Raw genomic sequence first — 15,256 nt, 5'->3', positions numbered from 1 at the left:
TATATATATATATGTATAACTTGTAGTGCAAAAAATTAGAAGTATCGATACAATTCAAAATATTTTATTAACTACATTTATTTTTCGTTTTAGAACGATGGTGTCCTCTTTAACATGCTTCACTATAAGAGCTTTAAAAAAAATTTTATCACACTATTTCTTGCATACACAGCTTATCTTATTCAGCAGCGTCATTTATGCAGAGGGCGATTACAGAATAACTTTGACGACCCTCTGCAGAGCATACCGTTTGAGTGTACAACAATTATTGTGAATTAAGAATGTTTAAAACGATTGCGTAGCTCGTACGATTACAGTTACAGTGACAAAATTATGAAATTTTCTAATGTCGACACACACTTTTTTTTGATCTAAACATAATCTCTACAGTCAAAAACCTAAAATGGAGTTAGAACGGTATTTGTTGCTCAAAAAATCAGCCTCTGCTAAGCATCTCCATTTTTCCTAACCACTAACGAAAAGAAAGCGATAAAAACAGTAAAAAAATAACAAAGAATATATATTTTTTAATAAATTTTCGACACGTCTGCTTTCTCATATTTCCGACATGTCAATTGCATTGTTTCTTATAAGTTTTTTAAACAAACACCGAGCCTCGCAATTTCTTGTCTTAAAAATACTGTTCCAACTTCATTTTTAGGTTTTTTTATGGTAAGAATTACTCACAGTGTGCAGGAAAAAAACGGATCACCTTGAATAACTTTTGATCTAATGATCGGGTCTTCACGTTCTAGAACTCTAGCATAATAACTCGAGGGGGTGACCTCAATTATGCTAATTAATTATTGCAGACGATATTTTAAGTTACGAAATCAATCACAAAAGATCTCTGGATGAACTTACCATTTTTTTCGACGGACTCAGATTTCTGACCCCTTAGGAGGAGTAGCCGCAATCTTGGAAATAGGGTCCCAATAGTTTGGTCAGGAGATCCAAGGTTTGGACCCCTTAATGTTAATTTTACTTTTTGCGTATTTCGCTATATCTCGAGAACTTTTTCAGCGAATCGAAAAAATTTTGCGCGCAATTGTAAAATTCGTTTATCCAAAGATAATTCCATGCAAAAAATGACTTTTCATAGATATTTAGAATTTTTTATTATTTTATTTAAGACTGGTCAAAAAAAAAAGTTTAATTGCAAAGTATAAAATTTTTCGCATCATCCTAAAGAATGTAATTTTATAAGACGAAATACAAAATTCGAACAAAATCGGTCGAATAGTTCCAGAGAAATTAAATTTCAAAAAAGTCAGACACTTAAAATTCGATTTTTCAGGAATTATTCGACCGATTTGGCACCCATTTTGTATTTTGCCATTTAAAATTACACACTTTAAAATGGTGCCAAACATTTTATGCATGACAACTCAAAATTTTTTCTCCTATTCTTAAATAAAATAATAAAGAACAATAAATAATTATTAAAAGTTATTTTTTGCGTGGAATTATCTTCGGATGAACGAAATTTATAATTGTGTGCAAAATTTTTTCTATTCGCTTAAAAAATTCTCGAGATATAGCAAAATAAAAAAAGTAAAATGAACATCAACCAAAAAAGTAAAATGAACATCAAGGGGTCCAAACTTTGGATATAGCTCCTCCTAACCAAACTATTGGAACCCTATTTCCAACATTACGACTACACCCTATATTTTTCAAAAATCTGAATCCATCGAAAAAAAAAAGTATGTTTATTCGTCAGAGAAAGTACGTTTTTGGGTCTGATTTCGTAACTTAAAATATCGTCTGCACTTATGAATTTGCGTATTTGAAGTCACTCCCTCGAGCCATTAAGATTGAGACAGTGAAAATCCAAATATGAGGATCAAAAGTTATTCTGGGTGGTCCATTTTTTTTTTTCTTTTTGGCGCACTGTACACAACCCCCGTTGTTTTTTAATAACATGTAATATTAAATTATTCATTAAAAGTATATTACAATGGACTATTTTGAATTTATGAATGAAAACGCCGGCTTACAAGTTTTTGAGGACTCAAACAGAACATATTTAAAGCTTTGTTTGGATTCTCCCTTTCGAATTCATCGCACTCATGCATCTCTTTCAACATGAACTTTCGTAGTTATACAGTATTAACTTATGTTTAAAATTAAAACAATTTTTAACAATCCACAAAAGAACTTTAAAAAAAAAGCCATCAGTTTAAAAATGGCTTTCTCTTTAAAACCTCATCTATTTGTTCTCAAAACATAAAAAAAACTTTTGTATCTCTTCCTCGATTACCTTCAGAATGGGTACCACGGTCAAAAATTGAAAACTTGGATTTTATTTTATTTATTAAATATTGATTTTTTCATTTTCTTTATAAAAAAAAGTAAAATTTAGTTTCAATTCAACCTTTTTTTTTCCCGAGAGTTACTTATATAAACTTCCTTTAATTTTCTATGAAATAAAGTAATTTTTTCTTTTTTAATAATTGCGTTATTTACCAACCTTAATAGCTTCTAAAATGTTTGTTCTAATGTGAGCAGCCTTCTCTTGCCTTTCCCTGAAATCCAAGATTCATTTTAATAAATGTCGAGCCATTATTATTAATTTAATAATGTGAAGTTATAAGAAACAAATTACAGATCAGAAAATCCTTGTATATGCAGGATTTTCATTTGCTTCACTATCGTACTCTTTCCTGATTCACCAGCACCTAAGAATAAAAAATATATATTCACCATTTAAATATTTTCGTTTTTATTAATCCGAAAAAAGTTTCTTCGTTTATATTGGCTTTTATAAGGTTTAAAATACGCACATTTTCTAATTTTTTTTCTTTCTAAACAATAGTGCAAAAGTGTAATTTATTATTCTACTGATAACAATTTTGTTCTTTCACCCGAAAAAGACGAGAATTCTAGGGAAGATCAGAAACATTTGATATATTTCTAAGATAAATAAAGTAAAATAAGTAAAAAAAAATTTTGAAAATAAATAATTATTTATGCAGTTTCATCAGGGTGTTCCGCAGTGATCACAATTAAGTCAAAAGGATTGCAAATTGATATTTAAGCTAGATCTTGTGAATCACTACGAAGGAAAAATGGTTTAAATCTTATGTATCACTCCACTTTCCTCTGCAGTAATTCCTAAGATTTAAATAGCGTTTTTATCTTTTTTCCTCACATAAATATTAATGAACTAACTCTAATGTATAAGCCTTTTTTGACTCCATATTTTTAATAAAAATTCTAAATAAATATTCAGTGTCTAATAAAAAATATTTGAACTTTCAAGCAAATGCCTGTCATCTTGATTAAGAAGAGAGATAGTGTGGTCAATTTTTATAAATTTTCCGAAAAAAAATCTTACTAATCATTGTGTTTACCATATCTATTATTCAAAGAAAAAAAAAAATTTTCTCTCTATTTTAAAGGAACAGAAAGTAAAATTATGGTATATATACATATTTTTTTTAAATAACCTTACTTAACTTTTTAAAGAAATGTTTGTATCTCTCCACTTACGAGGGCGATGTGTGAACAGTCTTAATATTTTATCATTGTGATGTGTGTTTAAATTTACGCGTAATTTTACCATTCATAAAAGTTTTCAGTCACTTCTAAATTCTAACAGGTGGTGAGCCCAAAACAAATTTAACAAAATTAATATCACAGCAGAAAGAAAAGTATTCGGTAGGCCATGTTATCCCTTATTGGGCTATATACACTCATGTCCATAAATTAAGGATAATTCAGAATCACACGGAAATGAAACTCCAAAATTAAAATTTCACCTGTAGAATTATCACACACATCCTGAAGAAGAATATGCAAATTACAGGAAACCACTAGATGACGCTGGTAGTACGTCACAATGACGAGAGTGTAAGAGAGGGGTATATAAGGAATGTTGGCAAAGAAGTAAAATTGTTCACAAGCTGTTTAAAAGCCTTTCAGTGTAATAACCGCATAGTTATGGCACAAAGGAAGCATTTGGATAATTTTTTAGGTGGCAGAATCATCGGACGACTGGAATGTGGACGTACCCAGCTGGAAGTATCCGAGGAACTTGGAATCACCCAGAGTGTCATCTTCAGGCTTTGGCAACGATTCCAAGATGATGGTAATGTGAGTAGACGTTACAGCACAGGTCGCCCCCGAGTTACAACGCCGAATGAAGACCGGTATTTGGCAGTTACTGCCAGAAGAAACAGACGGAGCACAGCATCAGACCTGTCTCGTCAGCTCTCTTCAGCTACCAGTACGACAGTTTCAAGGCAGACCGTGTGCAGACGCGAAGGGCACATTGGTCTATATGCTCGTAGGCCTGTCAGATGTGTTCCACTTACCGCAACCCACTGTCGCCTGCGATTAGCCTGGAGTAGAGAGCATGCATTGTGGACACCGCAACAGTGGTTTTGTGTGATGTTTTCCGATGAGTCCAGGTTTAGTTTGCAGTCTGATTCTCACCGGACTTTCATATGGAGAGTGCCAGGTACCCGTTACCACCAAGACAACACCATTGAACGACACCGTTACGGTGGTGCAGGATGGCTCGTTTGGGGAGGAAATATTCTTGGTTCCAGAATTGACCTGCATGTTCAGAGTGTAACGATGACAGGCCACATCTATAGGGATGTCATTCTGGAACAACATGTACGTTTGTTTCGGGGCGCCACGGGTGCTGAATTTCTGTTTATGGACGACAACGCGTGTCCTCACAATGCAAACATTGTAGACGAATGCCTTCAATCTGAGGATATCACTCGTATGGATTGGCCAGCATACTCACCGGACTTGAATCCAATAGAGCATGTGTTGGATACGCTTGGCCGACGAATTGGAGCCCGTCAACCCCCTCCCACCTGTCTACCGGACTTTCTGAGGGCATTGCTTGATGAGTGGTGTAATATTCCCCAAGATCAGATTGATAATTTGATACTCAACATGCCTAGGCGTTGTACGGCCTGTATTGCATCGTCCGGAAGACATACTCCGTATTAACCATCATACTAACCATGTTATACTGTTTTTTGTAAATAGGTTCTTTTTTGAAATTTGCTCCAGGGAGTAAAAATCGCAATTTTTATTAATTATGTCAAACATATNTATTTGAACTTTCAAGCAAATGCCTGTCATCTTGATTAAGAAGAGAGATAGTGTGGTCAATTTTTATAAATTTTTCGAAAAAAAATCTTACTAATCATTGTGTTTACCATAGCTATTATTCAAAAAAAAAAACATTTTTTTTTCTCCCTATTTTAAAGGTACAGAAAGTAAAATTATGGTATATATACATATTTTTTTTTAAATAACCTTACTTAACTTTTTAAAGAAATGTTTTGTATCTCTCCACTTACGAGGTGATGTGTGAACAGGCTTAATATCATTGTGATGTGTGTTTAAATTTACGCGTAATTTTACCATTCATAAAAGTTTTCAGTCACTTCTAAATTCTAACAGGTGGTGAGCCCAAAACAAATTTAACAAAATTAATATCACAGCATAAAGAAAAGTATTCGGTAGGCCATGTTATCCTTTATTGGGCTATATAAATAGCGCAGTTTGTTATTTTTCGGGTATCATAGCAAGCTTCGGGAGTCCTCCGAATTCAAACACTACAAGTTTAATAATATTGGATGGTGCGTTTTTTCAAGCTTAGGCTTAAAAATCAGTCGGAAATAGTAAGCCGAAAGTTTTACGACGAATTTTAACCCCAGCGCCATCTGTGCGTAGCTTTACACAATCAACCAGGGGATCGGTTATTTTATTTTCTTATTTCTCTCTATCTGAAAAATTATACCTGCGGTGGTTAGAGCATCCTTCAGGAGGTCCATCTTTCTCATACATTTCTCCTTCCACGTCAGTTTTGGCTCAAAAATGAGTATATGCTGTTTCAATTTTTTAATGCATTTTTAATTAGACTATTATTTGTTTCGGGGCAAGGGCGCCGGCAGAATAATATATAAGGGGGGTGCAACCTTCTAATAAACTAACCCCTTCCCTCCCCCCCAAAAAATCAAATATTCTGTTATTACATTTTGTTTTGTTATTACTAAAGCCCGGAATTTCAGACAATAAAAAATGCAAAATAGGCAGGCAAAAAGGCATTTAAAAAGCTTGAAATAGGCACTTAAAAAAGGCACTTAAAATTGGAGCAAAATGATAGTTGGTAATGTCTAAAAGCCTATACAGGTATCCAAGGAATAAAAAAAGTTGCTAGAAGTATCCGGTATACCTACATATTCATTTTACTCGACTGTCGTAGCAATAGTACAAAAGAAGTGGACATAATTGCACAAAAAAACCCTCAACTGCGTAAGTGTGAAATAAAAATTGAAAACTCATACTTACAATAATATTGTATGCGGATTTATTCTGATGATTGGTTGTTGTTGCACATCACAACTAGATGCTTTTTCAAAAGAGAAATTTTGTCTCCTGTCAGTCAATATAGTTTTAAACAAAGAGAAGGATCTTTCTACTTCGATAGAGGTTATGGGCGCGTACCTAAAACAACTTGCCATGGTTGGAGATATGATAAGTTCAACTGCAGTATCACCAGAAAGTACTTTCGCAATGTCCTTCATGCATTCAAAGTCTGTATTTGCAGAGATGACGTTTTCACATGTCTTCCTTATTCTGTCACCAGCTGGTCAAGGCGCAGACATTAGTTCTTCAATAGTATTGTCGAAAATCTTTAGTGACTCGGACAAGGACATATTTCTTTTTTCCATGTGTTCAATAGCTCCAGGGAGCTTCCCAAAATAAGTTGAAATAAAAGTCAGTTCATTTTTTATTTTAGAACTGCTAAGCAGATTTTTACTTTTTCTTATGGATATTGCCTCTTCATCCGAAAAGCTGGTAAGGACTCGAGTAACTTCCTCAAAATTTGTGCAGTAGTATGAGACTGCTGAAATCCATGTTCCCCATCTCGTAAGGATCGGTTTAGGAGGTAATTGAATGTCTGGTGCAATTTCTTTGAACACTTGAACTCTTGAAGGGGCTTTCACAAATACTTTTTTCACACTAGAAACAAGCGAGTCTACCTCAGGATAGAGACCTCTTACTTCCTCTGCTATCCTGTGCAATGCATGAGCAAGGCACGTTAGATGGATCATATTAGGAAATAAAACTTTTAAGGCATTTCCAGCTTTTTTCATGTAGGAGGCTGCATCTGTAAGAAATAATAGCACTCTTTCATGCTCAGTACCATTTGGCCAAAGTAAAGCCAGTGCATTAGTGAACAACTGTGCAATTGTAGTACTGTTAGTCTTTTGCAACTGTTCAGATGTCAACAAAAAGATTTTATGTTTTTCAAATGGGTCCATAACACCAACAATAACATTCGCAACATATCGTCCAGTTACATCTGTCGTTTCATCTATAGATAGCCATATGTTTTTCGTTCCAATTTTATTTAGAATAGTTTTAAGAACTTCGGTGTAACAGTCATCTAAATAAGTTTTCCTTAAAGTCGATTCACAGGGCACACTTTGATTCGTATATTTTTGCAAAGAAGCTCGTATGCTTTTATTTTTAAGTTTCCACAGCGAAATGCCGGCATCTGCATAAATTCATTGCAAATTCGATTTACGAGAAGATGATTGAAAGCAGGTGGGAATCAGAGTCGGTGTTTTCCCATCTTTTTTATCTTTTGCTGTTTTATGCTTAGATGTCTCCAAGTGCTCAGATATAAAATACTTCTTCTCAAAATTTACTGACTTCTCGCATGCCTTACAAAACAGAATGCTACCATCAGTAGAAAACACATCCGACCCAAACTCTTTCACAAAACTGTCCACTTTTTTGCTTGTGCAAGCTTTTACTTTAGGCATTTTTGAAATAACTAGTACTAGAAAACTATTTCGTGCTCCTGCTACAATGTGCTCAACCAGCTTGGTGAATTCGTTTTGCAGATAAGAGAGCATGCGAGTTATTCGATGGTGTAGGCTATATGGGCCGTAAGTAAGAATAAATTCTATTGGCTGTAAGTAAAAATAACTCCAATCTTTTCACTCCCTTTCTCTCTCTCCTTGCAAAGCGCATCGGGCGAAGGTGACGCCACGTTTTCTGACGCCACGACGAAGGTGACGCCACGAAGAGACGGAGAGAAAATATTAATAAGACAAAAGGAATAAAGTCCTATTCTCTATAAATGCATTACAATACGTCGGATGACAGTCAACCATTTCTGTACTTCAAAATTTCTTCATTTTGCGTTTATGCTCGGTCAAAAGCACGAAAAGCTTTGCAGAAAAATTTTAAATTCGACAGAAATAGGCATTTATGAACAAAATGAAAGACAAAGGCATTTTCAAAAGAAAACGTTTAAGAAAGGCAGAAAAGGGCATTTATGGCATTTCGCCTGAACTTCCGAGCTCTAGTTATTACATATACTTTCATCAGTTAATTTTTTTCATGATGCATTTCTTCATTGTTAACAGGATATTTTAAAAAAATTACGAATTTACGTGGTATGAAATGTGGAGGAATAGAGAAAATTCATATGAATTCCTCGAATACATCGATTTAGTTATTGAGGCCACACCGTTTTAATCCAGCTGTAGCGGAGGCAGTCAAAATTGGCCTAACTCTTCCAGCTACTACGTGCACTATTGAACGCACTTTTAGTACAATGCAACGCATGACAACGTCTAACGAGAGATTAAGTAGTTTGTGCATGCTCAGTGTGCATAAGAAAAGAATCACAGGTGACTCAGAATTCATTGAAAACGTTATAAACAGATTTGGACAGCTAACAAGACGATTACAATTCTTGTTTGATTAAACAATTTTTAAATTGTTATGTATCAATAATTTCTTAACTATTTGTTTTTGAATCAAATTTTTAATAAAAAAAATTATACTCTTTAATTGATTAAATAAAAAGCCGAGGGGGGGGGTGAAAGTGCACCCCGCTGCCGGCGCCCTTGTTTCGGAGTCACACATTTTGCTCAATTTTGAGAAACCCTTTTTTTGCAATGTATTTAATAAAGTACCATAATATCATAATTTAAATAAAGTACCATAATATCATGAAGCTGGTTTTCATAATGCTGGACTGCAATGTTGATCTTATGAATGAATCGGAAAGAAGATAAAAGAATTCAGCCGAGTTAATTATTCTTATTACAATTCTTCGTAGGAGTGCCGAAATGACTATGAATTAAAATCAGATCAGCCAAAAATAAATAAAAATAAAAGATAATTACCAAGCAGAAGAAATTTTATAGTTTTTTTGTAGGCCTGCATCCATTGTTCTATCTCTTTGTCTAAAGTCCTACTGTGACGACGATACGGATCAGTTGTCATACAACATGCCATTTTTACAACCCTTTTTTTTTTCTTAAACTGAAAACAAAGTAGAATGACTTGAATTACCTGTATGTTTGAAGGATTATATCGTGTGCGGGATGCACTGGCGGAAATGCTCACGATTTCGGCACCGCTTGGCATTCTTGGCGAAAACTTTTAAGTCAAGCCTGCTCTGTCGCCAAATTGCTTTTGCGTAGCGTTTGTAAACAAGGGATAGATAGAATTGTTTTCATTGTTTTGTGTTTTCATAAGATCATGTAACACAAATATTAAAACACAAAATTCTCTTTGCAATATTTAGTAATAATTTTAATTAAATCTTTCAAATTTAGTTTTAATCTGAACTTCTAAGCTGGAATTTAATTTTAAAATTTTATGACTGTGAAGAGCATTGACCTGATGTCGTATTCTGGTGCATTGATTGTATTGACTTGTTTGGAGTTTTCTCAGAAGTGTTTTTTATTTTCAATTTCTGAGTAAAAAAATAAAAAATAAAATAAAATAAATAATTAAATAGATAAATGAAATTTTTTTTACTGATTTGATTTAAATTTTAACAAAATCTTTTTATCACGTTGAAAGGTACAGTTTCTTATTAATTAAACTCCAAATTTATAATTGAAATACGTGCAATGGAAACTAGTGTTATACTTGCGAACAACTTTTTTTCGAGTTTAAGTGTTGTTAATTATGATGAAAGTTTGCATTGTTGACAATGTAATTTTCTCGATAAATCAACTATAGATATTTTTTAAGATGCAAGCAATCACGGTGGATAAAACAAATCAATTAGGTTAAAAATAGCATAAATGCTAAAGAACAAATAAAAGCAAAACTTTTATCTATACTAAAGTGCAGTTGATATAATCAAACTGAAAAAATAGAGAAGCTCTTATCAGGCACTGTAACTAATCTCAAGGCACTGTAACTAATTTTATAATACATGTTTATTTAAATTTTTAAAACTGTATACAAAAACATCTGAAATATATTTCATATTAACAAAATAGTTCACTGTTGCCTTCTAAGGATAAATTATTTTAAATGTATAATTTGCTTTTGTAGATCCATTTCCTAAAATATTCCCCAATTAATTATTATTTGTGTAAAAATATCGATTTTTCTGTGAAGTATTTCTTATTATTTATTTTGAATCTACCATTCATTTTTTTTCTTATACTATTATATAATATCTTATTTAGTAATGTTATAAGAAATGGCACTAGTAATGGTATAAGAAATGGCAAAATTTTTAGTCGTATAATTATAAAATAAAACTTGGTTCTTGTACTTCATCACTTTTGAAATTGCATTTGAATAAAATAATGTTAAAGTAAATTTGATCGGATTAAAATTAAATAAAACTTTTTTTTCTGAATTTTTATAACTTTTGAAACTGCAAAATATTGAAGTAGTTTCATTAAAATATTCATCTTAATGAAAATGAATAAAATAGAAAGGTTAAAGTAAAGTGCTGCATATGATAATGAAATATATATAAATATTTTTTTAAGACTTTTACAACTTTTGAAACTGCTAACAAATGAAAAAAATGATAAGATTAAAATAAAACATTTTAAATGTATTAATTGCTTTCTCAGGTTTTTTTTTTTTTTCAGATCTATCTTAATTTATTATTTGCGTAAAAGTATTGATTCCTTTGTGAATAATTTCTTATATATATTTCCACATTGAAAATTATCACTTTTTTCTGATTAAATGTTTAATTTGATGAAAAACGATTTAATAAAATCTCCTATATCTGAAAAAGCAAACAAGTGAAGCAATTTTTTTTTAAATGTATAAAGTACTTCCTTAACTCATTCCTCAAATCTATTATAGTTCATTATTAGCCTTACATTTGAATGGCAAACTGAATGCAATATGCTTTAGTATATAATCAGCACAAAAGCCTTTATATATATAACATAGTAAAGAATGGTAATGGTCTTAGCAAATAGATTTTAAAAAAAACATAATAGGTTTTACACTTTCAAGAACAATAATAAAAAAAAAGAAGTTGAAAAATAAAATTTTTGCAAGAATCTATTTTTAAATAAAATTCTGAGACATAAACATTAAATTAAGTATGAATTTTTCATTCAAAACAAAAACTGCTTATAAAAAATATAAGAACGGTGTGAAGATAGAAGTGAACTAGAAAGAAATTTATAAATAGAATAGAACAATCATTTTCCGAACGATTCAACGAAATAGGGCTGCACGCTGTAGCAAGATGTGACGCATAGATCTGTCGGGTTACCATATTCTCAATTTTGCTGTTTTCAGAGCGCTTATTCTCGACCGCGCCATGCGGTGCCGATGAGCATTTCCGTGAGTGCAAACGGCACGAGTGTTTGTTTTTTTGTTTTTTTTTTTGTTTCTTTCATGCAACAAGAAAAAATTAAAAAGTGGTGGCAACATTTTTTTATATGTCACTAATTTCTGATGGACAAAAAGCTCCATAAAATGGTAGAGCTAAAGTATGTAACTGTGGTTTAACATTCCCTTGTTATGAATTTTTAAAGTGGCCAAATTCTCCTAAACTGGCTATCACTTTTCTATTGTTCAGATTTTTATTGTTTTTGATTTATGACTGTCCTTCATAAATACAATGATATCCAAATAATAATTTGTAAAATAAATGCGTGATATATACATTTTTTAAAATTTCCTTATTTATTTTTCTTTCTTTTTTAACAATGCAACACATTACAAAAATTTATAAGTGCTTTGAAATTAACTTGGAAAGAGAATTTAATGAGATGTTTCCCACCCTTTAGTTAAGGTAATGTCATGTTATGTTTCCTAATTGCATTGGTTCTTGATATTGGAAAATTATTTGTAATAAATAATTACATACTTTTGTTTGTTATTTTTAAATCAATTTAGCATTATTAAGTTGTGTAACACATTATAATTCATTCTGGTTATAAATTCTTAAAAATTTCTTACGTTAAGAAAATAACTACATTTTGACTGTTATAATAAATAATTAAAAAAATAATAACAACAGCAAACTGTTACTCATTCTTTCTTTATAAGTTGACCAGCTTTATAGGTTAACCACTGAGAAGCATTTTACACCGAAAGAATAGTAATAACACAGCAAAGATTTTCCCATATTCTTTACCAGTACAGAACCCAAAACATATACTTCAATTATATTTTCTAAAAAAAAAATATGAATAGATGGGTTTTCGAAGTCACTGATTAAGAATCGAATGTTAAAATTTTAATATTCAAAATGGCTGCGTCTAAGTGCCGAAAATTGAATGTGTCTCATCATATGCATTACTGCAAAAAAGTTATATTTATTAAAAGTTATATTTGTATTGTTATTCAGTGCATTTAAAGTGGATATGTAACTACCATACGTATGCTATTCAAAATTTAATATTATTATTATGGAGAGAAACGAAAAATAAATAACTAAATAAAATCTGCATTCTTTCGGATTACTTTTAGAGAAAATCATTATTTTAATAAATTATAATATTTATTGGAATATTTTATATGATTATTAGATTCTTATATAATATGTAATAATTCTCATGTAATTAATATATTATGAAATATATCTTTATATTCCAATGATTTTAAGTGTTCTCGTATGAGACTGAGTTCTTTTAACACTTTTTATAAGTGTTGAGAAATAAGAGGATGAAAAAAAAATCGATTGAACTAATCTTTACTGTGGTGTCATCTGAAATCTTTTTTGGAGCGATGTCAAATTTAGATTAATCTTCGAAAGAACAAAATATTAAACAAGGCTTACGTTTCTTTCAGAAAAATACTCAAATAATAACGAAATATATTTTGTAATAGCACATAACCCCACATATTAAACTTGTCATTAAATCTTACCAGTGACCGACGCGACATTGAACTCATATATTTAATTCCCAACGCTACTATTTCTGAAAATGTTGCTTTAAAATGTTTTATGAATATTAAATGTTGTATTAGTAGTGAACATAGAAACATTAGAAATTCTAAGAAAAAGTAGAAATGGGTTGTATTTACTTATGAAAATACAAAAAAAAACAAACAAAAAAATCATGTTATTTCTTTTGTTAATTTAAAAATTCTCAAAAATTACTTAACCTTCTGGTTTTTTTTTACAGTTTAATCAAAAAAAATCAAAAGGGACAATTTAGGGCAGTTATTTTTTGCAATCCCTGATTCCGAATCCGAGACCATTCTTTAGTATGAAAGAGGGGGGGGGGGACAAGGAGGAACTCTCCTTTTTATGAATCACAATAAAGTTGTAAAATTATAGAAAATATTCAGTTTCGCATAAAGGCTTTAAATGACTGAATTATACTAATTATTTACAGACTCAACATAGAATAATGATGCTTTCAAGTTCTTTCGAGAGAAATCAATAACAATCATAAAAGTACAATCATTTCTAAAGTTTATAACAAAAAGTCACATTCCAAGAGCGAAAAATTTCTAACCACTTGGTTTGGAATTAGAATATTAAGTTAATTTTAGATTATTTTTCCTACTTTTACTGACTAAAAAACATGAATGATTAGTACTTATGAGCCATTTCATGTAACAGCTTTTCTTGAATTACGGCTTCTGTGTGTAGGTTTCACTGTATTTATATTACATGGGAATTCAGAAATAATACATTTATAAAATTTAACTTTCTTATTTAATTATTCTATTTAATTACATGAATTTAATTTAATTTGAATGAAAGAAAAAGAAATTCTTACATTTGACAGACCAAAATCTGAAAAGATAAATAAATTTTTAACACATTACAGTAAATATTAGAACTGATGTCATTATAGGTTGTTGCCCCATAAAATCTGTAGTTCGAGATAATTTTTCACATTGTGGCGAGAAATAGTGTAGTCATTATAAATATTAAATTGCCAACGGCTTGAAATGACCCAACAGTGACCATCAGTAGAAAGAACTGTCTTTGAGCTCATTTTAAAATACAGTGTTTGACGATGGATCGCAGATAATATTTGTTTCAATTTGTGTTGTTAATTTAATTTAAATGATTGAAGGACTAAAAAATGAATCTGTAGTCCTGATTATGCCACTCAATTCTACGCAAATAACAACTAATGAACACAAACGATGAAGGCCTGATTTCCTCTGTTATGTTTTTTTAAAAATTATAGTTATGTATATTCAAAAATGGTGCGACCCAAAATAAAAAGTTATGAAACTTACAATAAACTTTTCCAGGCTGATCAGGTTCCAAATAAGTCATCTTTTTTTTTTTTTAAGTGCTGTAAATAGACAGAATAAACATATTAAAAACGGGAATCACATTTCCAACAATGGCACGTTCCCCGGGCAATCAAACCACTCCATGAAAAATCTTATCTCTCTTTAATACGTTTTGTATCATTGTCTGGTATTGTCTTTATCAATCAGCTTATCGGTTGCAGATTAATGTTCTAAGAGACAGTGTCAAAAAAAGAAAAAAAAATGTCAGTCATTCGTAATATTTTTTTTCTATGTATAATCTGTTGGCTTAAATAAAACGATTGCTTTTATAGTCAGCGGACCGTTGAGCGCTGAAACTCAAAATCTATAAAATCATATAAAAAGTGGCAGACATAACACAAATAAGTAAAAATTTACTCAAATTAAAATGTTTTCGAAAATTTCAAATTTTCATCTGTCGGACTAGAATACACTGCCGAGGAATTGCAATGCTAATTTTTAATTTATTTTATTTGATTTCCTATCATTTACATTCAGTGTTCCGCCGACCAGTCTGTGTAGGGGGCAGGGAACTTTGCTTGCATCAGAAAGGTTCTGGGTTCGAATCCCGAGCAAGGCATGGATATTTCTTTCCCTCTATCTGTGTTCTATGTCCTTTCTCCTTTGTGTGTGAATGTGACCCGCCCTATAAACGGGTTGTGGTAGTGTGACGTGGGCGACGCTGTTCCACCGCCGTGGCTTCGCCACAGGTGCCCACTGGGTAACG

At 31.6% G+C, this 15,256-nt stretch overlaps 1 protein-coding gene across 2 annotated transcripts in view; it reads right to left on the bottom strand.

The window, feature by feature from the left end:
* The window catches only part of LOC107454562 (guanine nucleotide-binding protein G(s) subunit alpha), a 36,181-nt gene extending 21,528 nt beyond the window's left edge, over positions 1-14,653 (bottom strand). Inside the window, exons 1-4 of one of the 2 annotated variants that reach the window (XM_043047047.2) lie at positions 14,491-14,653; positions 9,186-9,324; positions 2,609-2,681; positions 2,474-2,528 (exon numbers count right to left, since the gene is read on the bottom strand). In XM_043047047.2, the coding sequence (XP_042902981.1) occupies positions 2,474-2,528; positions 2,609-2,681; positions 9,186-9,297 (240 nt within the window). In that variant the 5' untranslated portion in view covers positions 9,298-9,324; positions 14,491-14,653. The remainder of the gene's footprint in view (positions 1-2,473; positions 2,529-2,608; positions 2,682-9,185; positions 9,325-14,490) is intronic. The other variant, XM_043047048.2, reaches the window with a different exon arrangement.
* Between the last annotated feature and the right edge of the window lie 603 nt (positions 14,654-15,256).

Source organism: Parasteatoda tepidariorum, chromosome 2, assembly GCF_043381705.1.
Source record: "Parasteatoda tepidariorum isolate YZ-2023 chromosome 2, CAS_Ptep_4.0, whole genome shotgun sequence".
In the NCBI taxonomy this organism is placed as follows: domain Eukaryota; kingdom Metazoa; phylum Arthropoda; class Arachnida; order Araneae; family Theridiidae; genus Parasteatoda; species Parasteatoda tepidariorum.
This window is presented reverse-complemented; position numbering and strand designations above follow the sequence as displayed.